Raw genomic sequence first — 20,443 nt, forward strand, 5'->3', positions numbered from 1 at the left:
TGTTTCCCTCTGTTTCTTCTTTTATTACAGTATATATTTCAGTTCTGGATTTTTTTGAGTGGTTACCCTTAAGTTTATGTAAAAGAAAGTTTGATATTTAGAGTATTCCATTTTCTTCAGCACGACTTCTTTCTCCATTCCCATATTCTGGTTCAGGCCTTTACTCTCCCCTTTTATTGTTTTGGTTGCCACAAATTGTCCCTGTTGATGGTGGTCGAATAGCCTCCTTTAGTATTTCTTGTAGTGCAGGTCGTGTATTAGAAAATTCCCTCAGCTTCTGTATGTCTGGAAAGGTCTTTATTCCTCCTTCATATCTAAAGGATATCTTTGCTGGATATATTATTCTTGGCTCATAATTTCTCTCTTTCAATAGTTTGAATATTTGGTTCCACTCCCTCCTGGCTTGTAGAGTTTCTGCTGAAAAATCTGATGATAATCTAATGGGCTTTCCTTTGTAGGTTACCGTCTTCTTTTCCCTGGCTGCCTTGAGGATTCTTTCTTTGTCGTTGATTTTAGACAGCTTCAATACAATGTGCCTTGGAGAAGGCCTGTTGGGATTGAGGTAATTAGGTGTTCTATTTGCTTCTTGGATTCGAGGATCCAGTTCTGTCCACAAGTTTGGGAAGTTCTCATCGACAATTTGTTTGAATATATTCTCTGTTCCCTTCTCTCTTTCTTCTCCTTCTGGTATGCCCATTATTCTTATATTGTTCTTTCTGATGGAGTCAGAAAGTTCTTGCAGAGTTCTTTCATTTCTTTTAAATCTCAAGTCTCTTTCTTCTTCCATCTGTGTCATTTCCAGGTTTCTATCTTGGATGTCACTGATTCTTTCCTCCATCTGGTCAACTCTACTACCTAAGCTGGCTATTTCATTCTTAATTTCTTCTATTGAGTTCTTAATCTCCAGAAATTCTATTTGCTTCTTTTTTTAAATTTCAATCTCTTTTTGTAAAATGCTCATGTTGTTCTTTGATTGTGTTTCTGAGTTCATTAAACTGCCTTTCTGTGTTTTCTTGCATCTCATTGAATTTTTTCAGAACTGCAATCTTGAATTCTCTGTCATTTAAGTCACATATTTCCATATCTTTAAGTTCCTTTTCTGGAGACTTTTCACTTTCTTTCTGAGCTGTCTTGTTGCCTTGGTTATTCATGGCAATTACTGATTTATTATTTCTCTTCCTAGACGTCTATAGGAGTGGCTTCTGCAACAGGTTGATAGGAAGAGGTCTTTCTTTTGTTTTCCAGTACTTGTTGGTAGAATGTTTTATTTTCTCTCCAACTGCAGCCTTTTTTCGCTCTTTCACACTGTAGTACTATGTTTTCTCTGCACTATTCCTGCTTCTCACACAATGGGGGGATTCCCTGGGAGATGGGTTACTCCTTTGTTAATAGTTCACATGGATCACAGGGCGCAGTGTCCATGTGGGTTTGCAGAGAGATTTTGAAGTTCCAAATCTCTTCCTGCACTAGATTTAGAGCAAGCATGTTTTCAGCAGTTCTGTTTTCTCCTGAAGGGATCTGACCAGATAGGTGGTGACAGGTGTAGGGTGAGTTGTCAGAGGTGGCCCAGAGCTATGGTGGCGACTATCACCACATCCTGTCCTGCTTCCGCAGCTCCCTTCCTTTTGCTGTAACTAGTTGGGCTGCGAATCTGTATCTGTGGTCTACAGTTCTCAGAACAGCAAATATTCTGTTCTTTTGATCTGACACTGCTAGTGTTCCACTTCTAGCACCGGGCATGTGGGGGCAGGGCAAGCTCTGGGATGGTAGGGAGGGGGTGCTAGTCTCAGTGCCTAAGGCTTCCGTTCTCTGCTGGCAGTGAGGCCTTAAACCTCTATTTTCAGCCTTCTTCCCTCAGTCTTTTCTCCGAGGTCTCTGCTGTGAGCGTTGGTTTCAGCCATGTTATATGCTATCCCCTCAGTCCTGTGGGCCAGAAACGGCGCCCTAGTAGTCCGAGTAGTTCCCTCTCCCACAGCTGTGGTAGTTCGGGATGCAGCGAGTTAGGACACTGATCTAGGTCTGCGTCCTGCGCCTGCGCTGCTCCGTCTTCGCACTTCTCCCCTCTCTCCTCCCCTTGCTCATGCGATTCGCCCACCTTTAGGTGAATTCAGTAGTGGGCCTCTTCGTCTTGCCTGTCTGCTGTGGAAGTAGTCCTTTGTGGAGTTATAGTTGTTTGATTAGTTGTAAATTCCAGGGGAGATGTACAGAGGCTCACCTCACGCCGCCATTTTAATACTAATCTCGAAAAAAAAATTTTATTCTGTAGTTTTATTTTAATCTTTGTATTACTTTTTTCTTTAAATTAAAGTTTATTGGTGCGATAATTGTTAGTAAAGTTATATAGATTTCTGGTGTACAATTCTGTAATACATTATCTATAGCTCACATTGTGTGTTCACCACTCTGAGTCAGTTCTCCTTCCATCAACATATATTGGACTCCATTTACCCTCTTCTAGAGCCCCTCTCCGCTTTCTCCTCTTACCGTCTGGTAACGGCTAAACTATTGTCTATGTCTATAAGTTTTTGTTCTTTCAGTTGTTTGTCTTGTTCTTTTGTTTTCAGTTTACATACCACATATCAGTGAAATCATACGGTTCTCTACTTTTTCTGTCTGACTTATTTCACTTAGCAGTATTATCTCAAGAACCATGCATGTTGTCACAAATGGTCCTATTTCATCTTTTCTTACCACCGAATAGTGTTCCATTCTATATGTATACCACAACTTCTTTATCCATTCATCTATCGAAGGACATTTTGGTTGTTTCCATGTTTAGGCCACCGTAAATAAAGCTGCAAGGAACATTGGAGCACACTAGTCTTTATGGATGAATGTTTTCAGATTATTTGGGTAGATACCCAGGAGAGGGATTGCTGAGTCATATGGTAATTCTATTCGTGTGGTTTTTTTTTTTTTTTTTTTAGTTTTTTTTTTTTTTTATTGGGGAATATTGGGGAACATTGTTTTTCTCCAGGGCCCATCAGCTCCAAGTTGTTGTCCTTCGATCCAGTTGTGGAGGGTACAGCTCACTCGCCCATGTGGGAATCGAACCAGCAACTCTGTTATTCAGAGCTCATGCTTCAACCAACTGAGCCATCTGGCTGCCCCTATTCATAATTTTTTGAGGAACCTCCACACTGCCTTACACAGCGGCTGCACCAATCTGCATTCCCACTAACAGTGTATGAGGGCTCCTTTTTTTCTATATCCTCTCCAACACTTACCACTATTTGTATTGTTGATAATAACCATTCTAACTGGGGTGAGGTGATATCTCATTGTGGTTTTTATTTGCATTTCTCTGATGATTAGTGATGTTGAGCATTTTTTTTCATATGTCTATTTGCCATTTGTATGTCCTCTTTGGAGAAATGTCTCTCCAGGTCCTCTGCCCATTTTTCAATTGGGTTGTTTGTTTTTTTGTTGTTGAGTTGTATGTATTCCTTGCATATTTTGGATATTAGCTGCTTATTGGAGGCACTGTTTTCAAAAATCATCTTTGTATTTGTTACACAAGGATGAAATCCTAGTTAGGTAATACATTTAGCAATTTTCCATTATTTAAAAAAGTCATATATCGCTTCTCGGCCTTTTGGCTAAGATCAAGTGAAAAAAGTCATATGAAGTCAGTGTTATCCCTGTAAAATGTTAAGACATATGGTCTGTCTATTCGGTGTAGTGCCACTAGAGGAAACTGTGAATAACATGACTCAGATTCTCTGAGGATTTCACTTACTCAACAGTTGTAAAATGTGTACCTTTGGCAGATGCACTCACTCTTTCTGGTTTACAATGCCTCCAGGTACTGTTTCATGATACTAAATAGAACCCAATGGTGGTGACTGCATTTTAATGCAGCTTCCAACACACTCACATAAATGTGTGTTTGTGTGTGCATGTGTGTATTTTATGTGTATGTGTGACTTAGAGCAACAGTAAGAAAATGTATTCCTCAAAACTTTAAAATACTCAATCTCATTATATTTCTGTGCTTCTGGCTAGAGAGAATTTAAACTTAGCCTAGAGAGTGTTAATTCACATTAAACTTTTAAGGAAATTAAGACTAATATTCTGGTTTTAAAGGCCAAGTTTAAGACTGCAGTGTGTGTTACTACATAGTTGATTTGTTTTAAGTTGTGCTCTCAATGAACTGTTTCAACTCCTTTTATATATACTTTCTATGTTTTTATGGATGTGTTTTGTTTTTTTCCCCAATCAGTGTGAAACTTTTCTCTAAGTTTCACAGGCCAGTTTAGCATGAATTAAAGAACATTGAGAAAGTTAAAATTCACTTCACAACTGATCCAAAAGGGCTCAAAAGGAGCCTAGATTCACTCTTTTGGGTGAAAGGCCTGTTATTTCAGGAAGAAGCAGGAAACAAAACAGTTCCTTGTCGCATCCAGCGCAACACAGTGAGTGAACGAGAAGGGGCAGTGAAGGGTTAAGAAAGCAAGAAACAGAAATCAAGAAAGTTATGAAACATGGGCCAAGGGTCTCACAGCCTCAAAGGACTGACAGCCCCCAATCGGGCCACCTTGTGGCTTTTATTGATGCACACACAAGAAAGCAACATTGTTTTCTCCAAGGTCTGTGAATTTCACACATTATACTAAGAAACTGATTTGAACTAATCACCCTTGCCTGAAAGCAGCTGAATGGTCAATTTCAGGATGTACCTCCCCAAGAGACAAAACCTTTATGCTGAAACTTACTGAAATGGATAGATGGAGAACTGATGTTATTACACCATTGAATCTCCTCCCAAGCAGGTTGTGGGAAGGAATGCAGCCACAAAGGCAGAAGCTCTCCTTAGCCGGGGGAAGGTGGGGGTCTGTGCCCACCTCTATCAACCCCGTGGGTTTTCCTGCTGGTCCCCACTCTACTGTGCCTGGCTTGAGTTGTCCCCCCTGTGGGGAATCTTACTCGTCATTGGCTAACCAGCCATCCTCCGGGGCCAAACAGGGAGACATAAGGTGTAAGCCAAAGGTGAAGCAAAGTCCCTGAAAGGATTAGTCTCACAGACTCTCCTTTCTTTTGGGGTAGGTACGAGGGGACAGATGGGTAGGCTGTTGCGTGACAACAGTTCCTCTCTGATTATTGAAGTAATCCTAGAGTAGGGGATTGAAAAACTACTTATCTCTTTGTCTTCCTTCCATGTCTTTCACATTTATTCCCTGGATAGGTGACCACTATCTTAAATGCTTAATTACCTTTAGTCTTGATTAAGAAGTGAGACAACAGGAAATATGGATATATTAAATCTCTAATCAAAAAATGAATCCGATTTCCTTTAGAATACTTTTCCTCATACCAACTTTTGATTAGATCTGCTAGTACAAACCAAATTGAGTTTGAGTATCAAATTTTATTTCTCATTCTTATTCTCCTTATGAGGGTACCAAGGTACCAAAAGGTGGGCAGTCAGAAGGATATAGAAGTAAAAAATCCCGGATAATCAGTAGACTGGTTCTGATTGAGAGCCCATTATGCCTTATTCATTGTTCACATTATTTGTCATCAGGGCCTGATGTTCTTTCAAGATAGATATATCGAGAGGCCTTTAAAGTATAGGGTCAAGCAAAGAAATTGCAGACTCCATATGAGAGGAACCAATGTTATCCTCTTTGGACTTTAGCATAAAAATGTACCCAGTAGTGTTCATTAGATAGATACCATTATTAATGTATTCATTGAACAAAATAATTATTGGGTGACTACTATGTGCTTGGAGCTTACATTAGAAAAGGGAGAGGCAGACAATAATCAAATAAGAAAATAAATAATTTCATATTGTGTTAAATTCTGTAAGTACAATAAACAGCGTGATATAACAGTGAATTTGGGGTGGGCAATACTAGATGGGAAAGTTAGGGAAGGTTCCTTGAAGAGGTGATATTTGAATTGAGACTGGAAGTGGAGAAAAATCCTTCCATACAAAAAATCAGGGAAAAAACTTCCTAAGCAGAAAGAAGAGCAAGTTCAAAAACTCTAAGAGAAAAAGAGGCTTGATGTATTCAAATAATTTAACATGGCTGAAATGTTGATGAAGTAGGCAGATCAAGCTTGGCTTTGTAGGATATGGTAAGACATTTGTTGTTGTTGTTGTTAGTTTAGTGGAAAGTCACAGCGGAGGACTTTCTGCTTTGGGAATGATTCTGAATGCTGTGCAGAGAATGGTTTGGAGGGAATAGTAACTGGAAGGAGGAAGAAGGGTCCAGAATCTGACAGTAGTCCAAGAGAGAGCTACTGATGTCTTGAACTAGGGTGGTGACTGTGGAGATAAAGAGAAGTGATCTATTTTACAAGCAGAACAAACAAAACTTACTTATAGATTGGACATGAGGCATGAGGGAAAGACAGGTACCAATGATGACTCCTAGGATGGTGGCTGAGCAACTGGGTGGATGAGGAACAGTGAAGGATGAGCAGGGGTTTTTTTATTGGGGGGGGGTGTCAAAATTTTGGTTTTGACATGGTTAGTTGGGGATGCCTATTATACATCCAAGTGGAGGTCTTGAGTAGGCAGTTGGACATCAGGAGACAAGTATGGACTAGAGATACAAATTTGATGGTCATCAGGATATAGGTGCTGTTTAAAGTCATGTTACTGGACTTATGGATAGAGTATAGAGATAGAGGGAAAAGGAGGTTAGTAAGAAGCTCTCTGGTGTTCCAACATTTAGAGATCAGGTAGCAAAGGAGAAGCTAGGCCAGCAAAAGGAACTGGGATAGATCATACAGAGCAATAGGAAAAAAACAGGAGAGTGTGGTATCATGGAAACAAAGAGAAAAGGAAGTATTTCAAGAATTAGGGAATGCTCCACTATATAAATGTTACTGAGAGATAAAGTCAGATGAAGACAGAGAAATAACATTGGATTTGGCAACATGAGGTGGTTGGTAACCTTGACAAGAGCTGTTTCAGCAGAATGGTGGGGACAGAAACAAGGTTGGCATGTATTAAAAAGTGACAGTTTTGTAAAATTGAAAGCAACAAAGTAACAAGATAAACAAAGAAAGAAACAAAAATTCATAGACACAAACAACAGTTTAGTGGTTACCAGAGGGTAAGGGAGGAGAGGGGGTGGTAGATGAGGGAAAAGGGGGTCAAATATATGGTGATGTATTATAGAACTGTACACTTGAAAGCTGTATAATTTTACTAACCAATGTCACCCTATTAAATTAATGTATAAAAAAGAAAAGTGAAAGAGAAGTGAGGGAGTGGTTATAGTAATGAAGGCAGACAACTTTTTTGAAATATTTTATAGTGATAGGAAGCAGCAAAATGAGGCAGCAGCTGAGAGATAATGTGGAGTTAAGAGAGTTTTGTGTAAAGCAAATCTGTATATTAATAGGAATGATCCAGTAGAGGGGGAAAAAACGTGATAGGGTAGAATGGGAATAATTGCCTTTATAAAGTCCTTGGGAGAGCAAGAAGAGGGATCCTGAGCACATTTGGAGGCATTGGTCTTTGATACAATGCTTATCCATAATAGAGTACGAGTAGGTGGATACAGATGCAGGTAGGTTTGTAAATTTTGTGATGGGAGAATGAAATAGTTCCCTTCTGATCATTTCTATTTTCTTAGTGAAATAAGAAGTGAAGTCATCAAACTGGGAATAAAGAACATGAAGTTGGAAGTTTGTGGAAGGCGCATGTGATGGAATGCCTGTCTCAGAGAGTAGGAGAATTAATTAGTTAGGGAATTGTAGGAGGGCCAGGCAGTGCTGTTGAGCCCTTTGGAAATATTTTATCATACATTTTTAAAACCTAAAATTCATCTGAGAAACTTATATTCAGCTCTCCATGTTGTAGTCTAATCCTGGTTCTAAGTATTACTGCCGCAGATATAACCTTAATCTGTAACAATTGGTAAAACTTTATTGGTATTGGAAAGGAGAATGAATAGGACAACTACTTGGTCAGTGACTCCCGATACAAGGAGCACCTAGTCAGGCTGTCCTAGAGAGAGTAGATGGACCTGTGTGACTTACTGCACACAGAATTTTTGCTCTTTGGAATGTCATCAGATAGTTCCAGACACTTCTGTTGATTTCTTTACTTTTCCCAACCCTTAGATGATGTTTTGCTCTTTGGTCATACATTTAAATAGAAATATGCTGACTTTACCATAGTTATAATGTCCTAATGGGCCCCTCCACATGGCTTTTTCTTTGTCCTTTGAAATTGTCAAGCTGGAACATGGTTTAATGCTATACTGAACACATCTGTCCCACACTCTCACATCATTCACCTCATTGTGGGTGCCAAACAGTGGAATCAATGATTATGCCTATGTTACACCAAGTAGGGTGTTTCAGGGTTTTCTGAAATAAGATATGGAAGAGGAATTTCTTTTGATGGAAAAAGTGGAAGCCACATTGACTGCATTTCTGAAAAACATGGGGAGGCTTTGGGTCCAACAGCAGTGATTTCAAGGTAGGGTGACCAGGATAGTCCCACTTTCTGTCAGTTGTTCCAATCTGATACTTAACAGCTCCTCCTGTCACACTTGTAAATGTTCTTGTTTGGACAATGAATTATATGGTCACCATACTTCAAGGATCTGAAAACAGCCACTGATTCTGGAGAAAATTGTCTTCAGTAGCTAGCTGCTATTTTTTTTCTGAACCCCCAAGTGCTCCTAAGAATAGCATGCCACACTATCATCACCACTACCCTTAGGGCCTGATTTCAAAAAAAAAATCTCATCATGTTAGTCTGGCCCTGCCTTCTACTTTATAATTTTCTACTCTTTGGTTCTGCCTGAGACACTTTTCTACATCTAGCTAGTTGAAATCAAGGGCTAGATCTGGATTAATGAGTTTAAATTAGAGATAAACTGGAAAAATGTAACGTACAGAACAGACCCCCTATATGCTGAGACTCCCCTACTGCTTCCCATGGGATCCTTCTCAATATAGCATGCTGCTGAAGCTAGAGAATCTGGTTTATGGCCCTCAAATCCAAATTTTAGATAGGCTTCTTTCCATCACATCAGATATATACTGTTCTTATGCCTGCTAGAGAAAAAGGGCTGGACCAATGAAATTAAGTCCACCATGGAAGGAAAGGTGGCCGCTTTTAAGATCTTCTGTACAGAATGTTCGGGAACCCTTTATTTGGTCTACAATGACATCAGGAAGCAGAGATCAGAGAGACTGGCTATAGACACAAGTGAAATTTTCTTGCCAAGCTTTACTGAAATCACACATTCAATAGTCATGGTTTTCTTTTTTTGTTTTGTTGTGGGTTTTTTGTTTTATTTTTAAAAGATCATGAAATCAAAGCAGAAAAGGAAAGCCTGAAAACAAAAGAAAGATATTTAAACAACAGAGGTGAAATATTAGGTCTGTCTCATTCTTCCTGTTTGTATTAGTTCATCTTTCCAGATGATACCTAACCTTTATCTTTGACACAAACTTTATCATTGACATTATTACCAATTCCAGATTAACCAGTCCCCAGGGGTGATTTTTGACATGAATTAAAACTTTGGGATGAGTCATGGTGTATATTTCACATACTACTAATTTTTTTTAATCAGAAAGTACAAAGGATTATTTTATAGTCTGCATCAAATTTCCCCATGTCAGAATATCTCTATCAAAGTAACTGTGTAAAAATATCCTTGATTTTAAGGCTCCATCAAAGTGGCCATGTCACAATGTTTTGTACCCACCTATTCTTATACCCACCCTATTCTTATAGTGTGGCTATAAAAATAGGCTCTGGGTAGGTCTGGTCTGGATTCATTGTTCCATGCCTCATGTCTGTGTTAAAATGACAATTTCTTGCCTCAGTTCCATATTACCAATTTACTTTTTGCTACACTTACTCAAAGTATGGTCTTTAAGCACCAAGTCTTTATCAACTGAATTGTACGTATTAGCTTCCCTCCAAAACTCTTTGCAGTATGCCATGGCTGTTTGATGATGTAGTTTCTCTATATCCACCCTACTTGTTCCATACCTAAGTTACTTTTGTGGACTGTGTTTTCTCTGGGGATGTTTTACACACAGTGACAATGGGAAGTGGGATTCATATTTAATCTTTTTGGCTGAAAGGGTCACATAATGCTTACAGTGGCAGCTGAAATAAATCTTCCATTTGCATTTCCCCTTAAGTAAGCCATTCTCCATTCTTGGTAGTAGGCAGGGGGAGAGGAGGGGAAGGGAGAGACTTACAAAGTTATCATTGTAATACCTAAACATTTGCCTTTTAGCAATACCTTTGTCAATTTTTTATTTATTGGGGTGACAATTGTTAGTAAAATTACATAGATTTCAGGTGTACAATTCTGTATTACATCATCTATAAATCCCATTGTGTGTTCACCACCCAGAGTCAGTTCTCATTCTCCATATATTTGATCCCCCTTACCCTCATCTCCCACCCCTCACCCCCCTTACCCTCTGGTTGTCATTTTTTAAGATCAGGCCTGGCAATATCTTGACATTTAGATATTTAGCATGTAGAATCAATGTGAGCTATTGTATTTCAAATTTCCTTAAAATCATGGTTAACCCTTTCCTCTATTCCTTAAAAAAAAAAATGATGTGACGAATCCCTGGACATCCCTTCAGAGTGTCCTTCCCAGAAGCCCTGTATCTCCACCACCAGAGTCCTCTGGAAGAAATCACAAGTAAGCTATCTATTTAAAAGGGAGGTGAAAGCTTGTAACTACTGAAAAAGAAAGAAAGTGGGATCTTATTTGGAAATAATTTTAGTAGAGTTTTAAGTATTTATTTTTTAGTAGGAGGTGGCATAGCAGAAAGGAAGAGCATAGTAAGAGATAACAATGTTTCTAATTATGCATATCTACTTGTGTTTATGCTAGAGCAGAAGATAACTCTTTAACACATTTCCTGAAAAAAGTCAGCACTGACCAAAAGTAATTTGTAAGATTTTTTTTTAATTGTTCTTCCTTCATTTTATCTAAGTATCACAGTAATTTCTCAGATATTCTGAGAAGGAACATAGGAAATATTCCCTAACAAAAACCCTAATTTTAGCTAGAAATAGAATAAAAGGAGAATGGTTTTCTTGGTTTTATAAGGATGCCATTGTTTTGTTATAGCTGCTATATCAATCTAATGTGACTTCTGGATGATTTAATTTACTCGCTTCCCATAAAATATAGTGAGAACAATTTATTTCACCATAACACAACACTATGTGTCTGATTTTTTAAGTAACTTAAAGTACCTTATTTTTATTTTTCATTTAAAATAGCTTTATGATTCATGAGCCCAAAGAGGACAGTCCTTACGTCTATCTGTCTAATTATTGGGATGGCTTTCCGGGAACAGCTAAACCTGAAACAACTTATGGGAACAAGTATTCTTCATCTACGCACACGAAGCCATTCTCTGTATGTATCATGCATTTCAATTTCTATATATGGTTATCATCACCATAATTCAAATAAAGGTAACATGATGATAAGATTTTGTTATAACAAAATTATATGACAGAATCAGTACAGATAAAAATGTGGAAAGTTAAGGTTATAAGACTCACTATCACTATTTCATTTTGTAACATGGGATTAAGAAATATTAGTCAAAGGTACAGTATATGAGGCAGGACAATTAAGTTCACAAACTCACCCTAGAAAAAGTACTACATACCTCATTGCTGAATATCACTATGGTCACCTTCAAAGTACTCCCCTTGGGAAGCTATGCACTGATGCCAGAGCCTAGTCCATCCTTCAAAGCAATTTTGGAATTCTTTTTCTGGAATGGCCATCAGACCTGTTATCGTATTATTACCCTTGATGTCCTGAGTGTCATCAAAATGTCTTCCTTTTAATATTTGCATTATCTGCAGGTCATGAAAGAAGTCATTGGGGGCCAGATCAGGTGAGTAGGGAGGGTGTTCCAATACAGTTATTTGTTTACTGGCTAAAACTCCCTCACAGACAGTGCCATGTGAGCTGGTGCATTGTCGTGATGCAAGAGCTGTGAATTGTTGGTGAAAAGCTCAGATCGTCTAACTTTTTCACGCAGCCTTTTTAGCACTTCCAATAGTAAACTTGGTTAACTGTTTGTCCAGTTGGTACCAATTCATAATGAATAATCCCTCTGATATCAAAAAAGGTTAGCAACATCATTTCGACAAGTTTGCAAACTTAATTGTCAGACCTCATATATAATATTTCATGGGTATTAATCTTCTTTATATATAATGTGACATTGTATAATATAATGTTATATAAGTATATATGAATCAGATGAGAAATAATAGTCAAAGTTATGGTATATATAATACTTCATATGAGTTAATATACTATATATACATATATGTATATATACTTAAATTTGCAATCTTTAGAAAGGAGATCAGAGATCAAAAGAAAACTGGTTAAATGTCATGAAACTAACTCAAAGGTCAGACTGGTCTTATGTTAATAGAATCATTAAATCATGATAATTTAACAAGGTAACTGCTATTTTGTGTTTTAGTTTACTTAAATAATACTTTACATAGTACATTGCTCAAGCTAATGCTGATCGCTAGATCTCTAGTTATAAGACATATTAACAGCAGCACACCTATCTTGGCAGACACTTCATACCTGCAGTCTCCAAGTAGTAATCCCAACCAGCAGTTTTGTTTATCTGCAGAACCAAGTTAGTGGTGCACTCTGACCAGGGAACTCATGGAACACATGTTTGCCTGTTTGGATCCTCAAAGAAGGAGTTTTGCTGGCCCTAGAGCCTGGTTTTCTCACACCCAGGCAAGTTGCTGAATCACAGCCCCACCCACAGAGGAGAGTATCTCCTGACCCCGTCTGCCCAGATGAGGTGGAGAGAACACCTAGACGCTGTGTATCCTGTAATGCTCCAGCTGAGAGATGGGCGGAGCTGATTGCCCCCAGAGAAAAGACAGTACCTGGCATGGAGGGTTTACCTGCTATGTCCCGGCAGAGGGATTAATTCATATCCAAAACTGAGGGTAGCTGTCAGCCCTTTTTGACTGGAAAGCTTGTTTGAGAAAAAGTGGGAGAGGCCTGGGGTGGCCCTTCTCAGTCCTGTCCAGGAAAGGAACTGAGACAGAGCCCCACCCACTGTGGACTGTATCTCTCAGCCCCATTTGACTAGAAGGACTGGTGAGAGCACCTGGAAGCCACATAAACAAGCAGTAGTCCAGCCAAGAGGCAGGCAGACAGAGATGATAGCCTGCAGAGAAAGCCAGTGGCCCTGTTCAGTCAGGGAACTTGGGGTGTGAGTTGGCATGGTATAAGACAACAAAGAAAGAGCTTTGCTGGCTTAAAAACTGCTTCTCCTGCTGTGCCTGGGCCAGGGAAATAATTCATAGACCCACTCATTGCTGAGTACAGTGTTCAAACTGCCTGAGAAGGGAACTGAACCAGAGCACATGGAAAGCTGCATAGCCTATCCAACAGCCCTGCTTACAGTGGCACTTGAACAGAGAGCATAGCCTGTGGCTTTCTCCATCTACAGAGCAAAACTGATGGCTTCATCTGACTACAAAATTTAGTACACAAACAATGACACATATAAACCCTGGGTCCTGTCCTGCTGTCTTGCCAGGGCAGGGAAGCTAATTCATAGCCCCATTTACTACAGGATATAGTAACCAGTCCTATCTAATAAGCCTGACCAGAGAATCTAGGCAACCATGGATCCCATCCTGCAGACTCACTTGGGTAGGGAACTAAGCCAGCAATCCTATCCAACTATTCTCAGTCAGTGGCACACACCCCACCCCTGACCTCAGAGCTCGAACTGTTGTCTTGCCCCAAAATAGGCCATAATAAGAGGCACCACCTGCCTAAGGACTCTACCAGAAGACATGCCCAGAAACCCAAACTGATATGACTGGTGATGGTCTGTCTCTGCCGAAGCAAACCTATACAGTCTGGAAGAGGAGCCTGATTACTCAAATATGAATATGCCAACATAAGGAATCAAGGGTAATGAAAAATCAGGTAAATATGACATCACCAAAGAAAACTAATAAAGCTCCCATAACCATAACTGACCCTAAAGAAATGGAAATCTATGAACAGTAAGACAGAGAATTCAAAATAATCCTCTTATGATAGTTTAGTGAACTACAAGAACACACAGACAGACTACTAAGTGAAATTAGGAAAACAATGTATGAACCAAATGAAAAGTTCGACAAAGAAATAAAATCCATTAAAAAAAAAAAAAAAAAAAAACCACCCAGAAATCCTAAAGTTGAAAAATACAATAACTAAACTGAAGAATTCAATAGTTTCAAAAACAGACTTGACTATGCAGAACAAAGAATCAGCAACCTGGAAGACAGGAAATTTGAAATTATCCAGTCAGAGGAGCAAAAAGAAAAAAGAATGAAAAAAAAAGTGAAGAAAGCCTAACGGACTTATGGGACACAATAAAAAGAAACAATATTCACATTATGGGAATTTCAAAAGGAGAAGAGAAAAAAAAAAAAAAAAAAGACAGAAAATATATTTAAGCCAATAATGGCTGAAAACTTCCTGAACCTGGGGAGCGAAATGGACATCCAGATCCATGAGGCCTAAAGGATCCAAATAGGTAGAATCCACATAAAGCTACACTGAGACAAATTAAAATTAAATTGTCAAAAGTCAAAGACAAAGACAGAATTTTAAAAGCAGCAAGAGTAAAAAGTGACTTTACATAGAAGGGAACCCCCATAAGACTATCAGCAGATTTCACAGCAGAAAGTTTTCAGGCCAGTAGAGAATGGAATGATATATTTAAAATATTGAAAGAAAAAAAATGTCAACCAAGAATTGTATACCCAGAGAAGCTGCCTTCAGAAGTAAAGGAGGGATAAAGACTTTCCTAAACAAACCAAAGCTGAGGGAATTCATTACCACCAAACTTGTGTTACAAGATGTGCTAAAAAGGGAGTTATTTGTGTGGAAATAAAGGGACACTACTTAACTTCATAAAAAATTAAAAGGTAGCATAAAACTCACTGGTAATTATACATATATAGTCAAAATTGGATTCTGTAATGTAATGGTGATGTGTAATTCACATACAACTCTAGTTTAAAAATTTAAAAATGAATGAATAATTTGTTATTAGTTATGCAATGTAAAATATGTAAATTGTAAAAATAATAACCTACAATGTGAGGGGGAATAGAAGTAAAAGTATAAAGTTTAGGAATTATTTTGAAACTAAGTTGTTCTTAGCTTAAAATAGGGTATTGTAGTTTTAAGATATTTTATGTAAGCTTCATTTTAACCACAAGGGAAAAACCTGTAGCAATTACAGAAAAGAACATGATAAAGAACTCAAAGCATACCAATACCAAAATATCTTAAAACACACACACAAAAAAGACAACAGGATAAGAAACAAGGAACAATGGATCTACAGGACAACCAGAAAACAATTAACAAAGTGGCAATCGTTAGTCTTTACCTGTCATTTATTACTTAACTGAAATGGATTAAATTCTCTTATCAAAAGGGATAAAAAAGACATTTCAAGCAAATGGTAACCGTGAAAAAGCACAGGGAGCTATACTAGTATCAGACAAAATATAATTTAAACTAAAAATTGTAAAAATAGACAAAGAAGATAATTATATAATGATAAAGAGGTCAACTCATCAAGAAAATATAACAATTGTAAAGATTTATGCACCCAACATTGGAGCACCTAAATATATAAAGCAAAAACTACTAGAACTAAAAGGAGAAATAAATAGTAATATAGTAATAGTTGAGAACTTTAATACCATGCTCTCAACAATTCATAGATCATCCAGACAGAATCAATAAGGAAATAGTGGATATGAACAGCACTGTAATTAAATGGACCTATCAGATATATACAGAGCATTCTATCCAACAACATCAGACTACACATTTTTTCTCAATAGCATATTGAACATTTTCTAGGATTGACCATATGTTAGGCCACAGAACAAGTTATAGAAAATTCAGCAAGATTAAAATCATACCAAGTATCTCTGACAACAATAGCATAAAACTAGAAATCAAAAACAAGAGGAAAATGAGAAAATTTGCAAACACATGGAAATTAAACATCACTGTCCTGAACAACCAATGGTTCAAAAAAGAAATTAAAGGGGAAATAAAAAAGTTTCTTGAGACAAATGAAAATGGAAACACAATATACCAGAAATTAAGGGATGCAGCAAAAGCATTTCTAAGAGAGATATTCATAGCAATAAATTCCTACATTATGAATCAAGCAAGATCCCAAATAAACAACCTAACTAGGGGAAGCCAGTTGGCTCAGTGGTTGGAGCACAATGCTGATAACACTAAGGTCACCGGTTGGATTCCCACATGGCCCAGTGGTAAACAATGGCTTGAGCTTGGAGCTGAGCCACAGGTGGGCGGCTGGTTTGCTCAGTGGTTAGAGCACGGTGCTCATAACACCAAGGTCGTGGATTTGATTCCTCCATGGGCCAGTGAGCTGCGCCCTCCACAACTAGATTGAAAACAATGACTTGACATGGAGCTGAGCTGCGCTCCCCACAACTAGATTGAAATCAATGGTGGAGCTGATGGGTCCTGGAAAAACACACTGTTCCCCAATATTCCCCAATAAAAATAAATGAATGAATGAATGAATAAATAGATAAATAAATAAATAAATAAATAAATAACTCACTCTACACCTCAAGGAACTAGGAAAAAATACAGAAGAACTGAGTCCATAGTTTTCAGAAGGAAGGAAATAATAAGGTCTAGAACAGAAATAAATGAAATAGAGAACAGAGAAACAACAGAATAATTAATCAAACTAAGGGTTGTTTCTTTGAAAAGATAAACAAAATGGACAAACTCTTATCTAGACTAATGAAGGAAAAAAAACAGAGAGGACCAAAAGCACAAAATTATAAATGAAAAAGGATATATTACAAGTGATACCACAGAAATACAAAGGATCATAAAAGGCTACTTTGAACAATTATACTCCAACAAACTAGACAACGTATAATAAATGGAAAAATTCTTAGAAATATGCTTACAAATACTGAATCAAGAAGAAATATAAAATCTGAATAGACCAATTACTAGTAAGAAGAATAAAACAGTAATCAAAAATCTCCCAGTGAAGAAAAGCCCAGGATCAGATGCCTTCGCTAGTAAATTTTACCAAATATTTAAACTCGAATTAACATCAATCCTTCTCAATGTTCTCCAAAAAATCAAAGAAGAGGGAACACTCCCAATCTCAACTTATGAAGTCAGCGTTATCTTGGCACCAAAGCCAGAAAAGGACACTACTAGAAAAGAAAACTAAAGGCCAATATCTCTGATGAATATAGATATAAGAATTGTCAATAAAATACTAGCAAACTGAATTTAGCAGCACATTAAAAAGATCATACTCCGTGATCAAGTGGGATTTATCCCTGGGATGCAAGGATGCTTCAACATACACACATCAACCAATGTGATACATTGCATTATTTGTCTCTATTTGTAGAATGAAAGAAATGAATGATATGATAATCTCAAGTGATGCAGAAAAGGCATTTAACAAAAGTCAACACTTAACAAACTAGGCATAGAAGGATCATATCTCAAAATAATAAGGGCATATATAACAAGCCCACAGCTTACATCATACTCAATGGTGAAATTTTGAAAACTTTTCCTCTAAGAATAGGACCAATTCAACTCCTATTCAATATAGTATTGGAAGTTTTAGCTAGAGCAATCAGATAAGAAAAAGGAACAAAAGGCATCAGAATTGGAAAGAAAGAAATAAAATCATCTCTATTTGCAGACGATGTGATTTTATATATAGAAAATCCTAAAGACGCAACCTGAAAACTATCAGAACTAATCAAAGAATTCTGTAAAACTGAAGGATACAAAATTCACATACAAAAATCTATGCACTTACAATGAGTTTTCTGAAAAAGAAATAAAGAAATTGATCCCATGCACAATAGTATCAAAAACAATGAGATATCTATCTAGGAATAAATTTAACCAAGGAGGTGAAAGATCTCTACTCTGTAAACAAAAAAACACTGATGGAAGAAATTGAAGAAGACACAAATAAATGAAAAGGTATCCCATGTTCATGGATTGGAACAATTGGGATAATGTTAAAATATCCATACTACCAAAAGCCATCTATAGATTCAACACAATCACTATTAAAATTCCAATGGCATTTTTTACAGAAATAGAAAAAACACTGCTAAAATTTATATGGAACCACACACACACAAAAAAAGTACAAAATAGCTGAAGAAATCCTGAGAATGAAGAGCAAAGTTAGACGCATTATACTTCCAGATTTTAAGCTATCCTATAAAGCTACAGTAATTAAAAGAGTACCATATTGGCATAAAAACAGACAAATAGATCAAGAGCTCAGAAATAAACCCAAGCATCATATATATATATATATATATATATATATATATATATATATATATATATATATATATATATATACAATGTTTTCCCACAAATAAGACTGGATCTTATATTAATTTTTGCTCCAAAAATGAATTAGGGCTTATGTTCAGGGGATGTCATCCTGAAAAATCATGCTAGGGCTCATTTTCCAGTTAGGTCTTATTTTCGGGGAAACACGGTATATATCTTTGAATCATTATTTACAAATGGAGAAGGAGATCAGTACAATGTTTTCCAATAAAAATAGAGAATTCTCAAAGGTCTACAGTATGTAGTACTGCAGTACAAAATAAAGCATGGATACATACTTTCCCAGATCTGTTTTAAAATGGTATTTTTAAATGCTCATGAACATGTTTCCTTAGAGTCTCTGTAACAGAAAAGTACATCTGTGAGTGGAGATTTTTGTCAAAAAGTAACATGTTATGCTGAGAAAATGAAGTTTTAGCAGAAACACCTATCATAGAACAATTCTACAGCAGTAGCAAAACTCTGGTTAATATTACATAATGTTGCTATAACATATAATGTGAAAACATGTGTAACTTAACACTTGTGCATATGATTAAGGAAAGTGGAATACTTAGTAAAAGCAACAAGTTTAATTTTGCAGTACTAGCATTCATCACTGTACAAGATTAGAGTGTGAACTTTGATACTATAATTTCAGAAAAAGTTATGTGTTTCTCTTATATAAATTTGTTCCTGTAATTTTTGCTTCTTCCTTTAGTACAGAGATTCTGGATTACACAATATCTAAACTTGTCTGGGGAAATTGTATTAGAAGTACAGTATTTATTGGTTATTTAAAATCAGCCAGCAATTCATTTGCTTAACGAAAATATTTTGTATATTTTTTTAAATCACTAAAATTTATAATGGTAATTAAATTGATTTCTAAAATCACTCAGATATTATATGTCCATTTTTCTAATACATAAGCATACCTAAACAGGAATAGAAAATTTATTAAATGGCATTTAATTATGTTTTTTATTTTTAACTTCCTTGCAGAATCTTTTGACACCAGGAGTTCCAAAGTCAAGCTACATTCAAAGAGAGAGACAACAATTTGGATACCCAAGTTATGAAGAGCCAGAAATTCCTAATAGGATGGGACATGTGCAGATGAAACCCAATTATTAAATGTTTCTTGCAGAAATAAACACACACACACACACACACACACACACACACACACACACACACACACACGATTATCTGATCATTTTGAAAGTATACTAGAGATACTTTAAGAAAACATTGTATGATTTCCTATGCTGTAAATTATAATTTACCTCTCTTTATGTATCTGTGTCATCAATTCTTATCTCTTTATACCTTTAATTTTTCCTTCCCTCTCCCCCTGTGACCATAGAGCAAAACTTTCATTTCTAATATCCAACTTCATTAACTCAGCAGGGATGATAAATATTTGTTATCTCCAAACTTCAGCATAATACTTGGTTACTGATTTATGACATGTATCTTTATAAAGTGCTCAGTGAAATGCATAGAAGGTTGGTTGCAAATTGCTTATAGAGAATATTGAATACTTTTGAGTTACTGGATAAATCTAAGGAATTGTACAAAATCATTGGCATATAAATAATGACTTTTATTTGAAATGTGCAATTTTATTATAAATTTATTCCTTAACATAAACTAAGAATTGTTAAATGATTTCTGTAAACTGAGTAATGGAGTGGAATGACCCCAAGATCTGGGTTCCTCCTTCCCGTCTTTCGTTGCTTCCCTTATTCTTCTCTTCCTTTATTCCTCCTTCCTTTAAAAGGCACTTATTTCACACCAACTGTGTGCCAAGCACTAGTTAGTTGCTAAGGTACAAAGATGAATCTGAAATAGTCCCTGGAGCTTAGACTGGTGGAACAGACAGAGGCAAAAATCACTTATTATTTTTCAATGTGATCAATACAATGATAAAAATATATACAAAGAAGTAGGAAGCTAAAGAACAATTAACCAAGTCTAGGGAGAAGTGTGATAATGGTGGAGGA

At 36.9% G+C, this 20,443-nt stretch overlaps 1 protein-coding gene across 1 annotated transcript in view; it reads left to right on the forward strand.

Moving 5' to 3' along the window:
- Window positions 1–20,138, forward strand: part of LOC109437909 (uncharacterized) — a 65,489-nt gene extending 45,351 nt beyond the window's left edge. The window contains exons 5-7 of the mRNA XM_019717431.2: window positions 10,594–10,652; window positions 11,243–11,381; window positions 19,440–20,138. Coding sequence (XP_019572990.2) covers window positions 10,594–10,652; window positions 11,243–11,381; window positions 19,440–19,571 — 330 coding nt within the window. The 3' untranslated portion in view covers window positions 19,572–20,138. The remainder of the gene's footprint in view (window positions 1–10,593; window positions 10,653–11,242; window positions 11,382–19,439) is intronic.
- The last annotated feature ends 305 nt before the right edge of the window (window positions 20,139–20,443 follow it).

Source organism: Rhinolophus sinicus, chromosome X (genome assembly GCF_036562045.2).
Source record: "Rhinolophus sinicus isolate RSC01 chromosome X, ASM3656204v1, whole genome shotgun sequence".
Taxonomy (NCBI): Eukaryota; Metazoa; Chordata; class Mammalia; order Chiroptera; family Rhinolophidae; genus Rhinolophus; species Rhinolophus sinicus.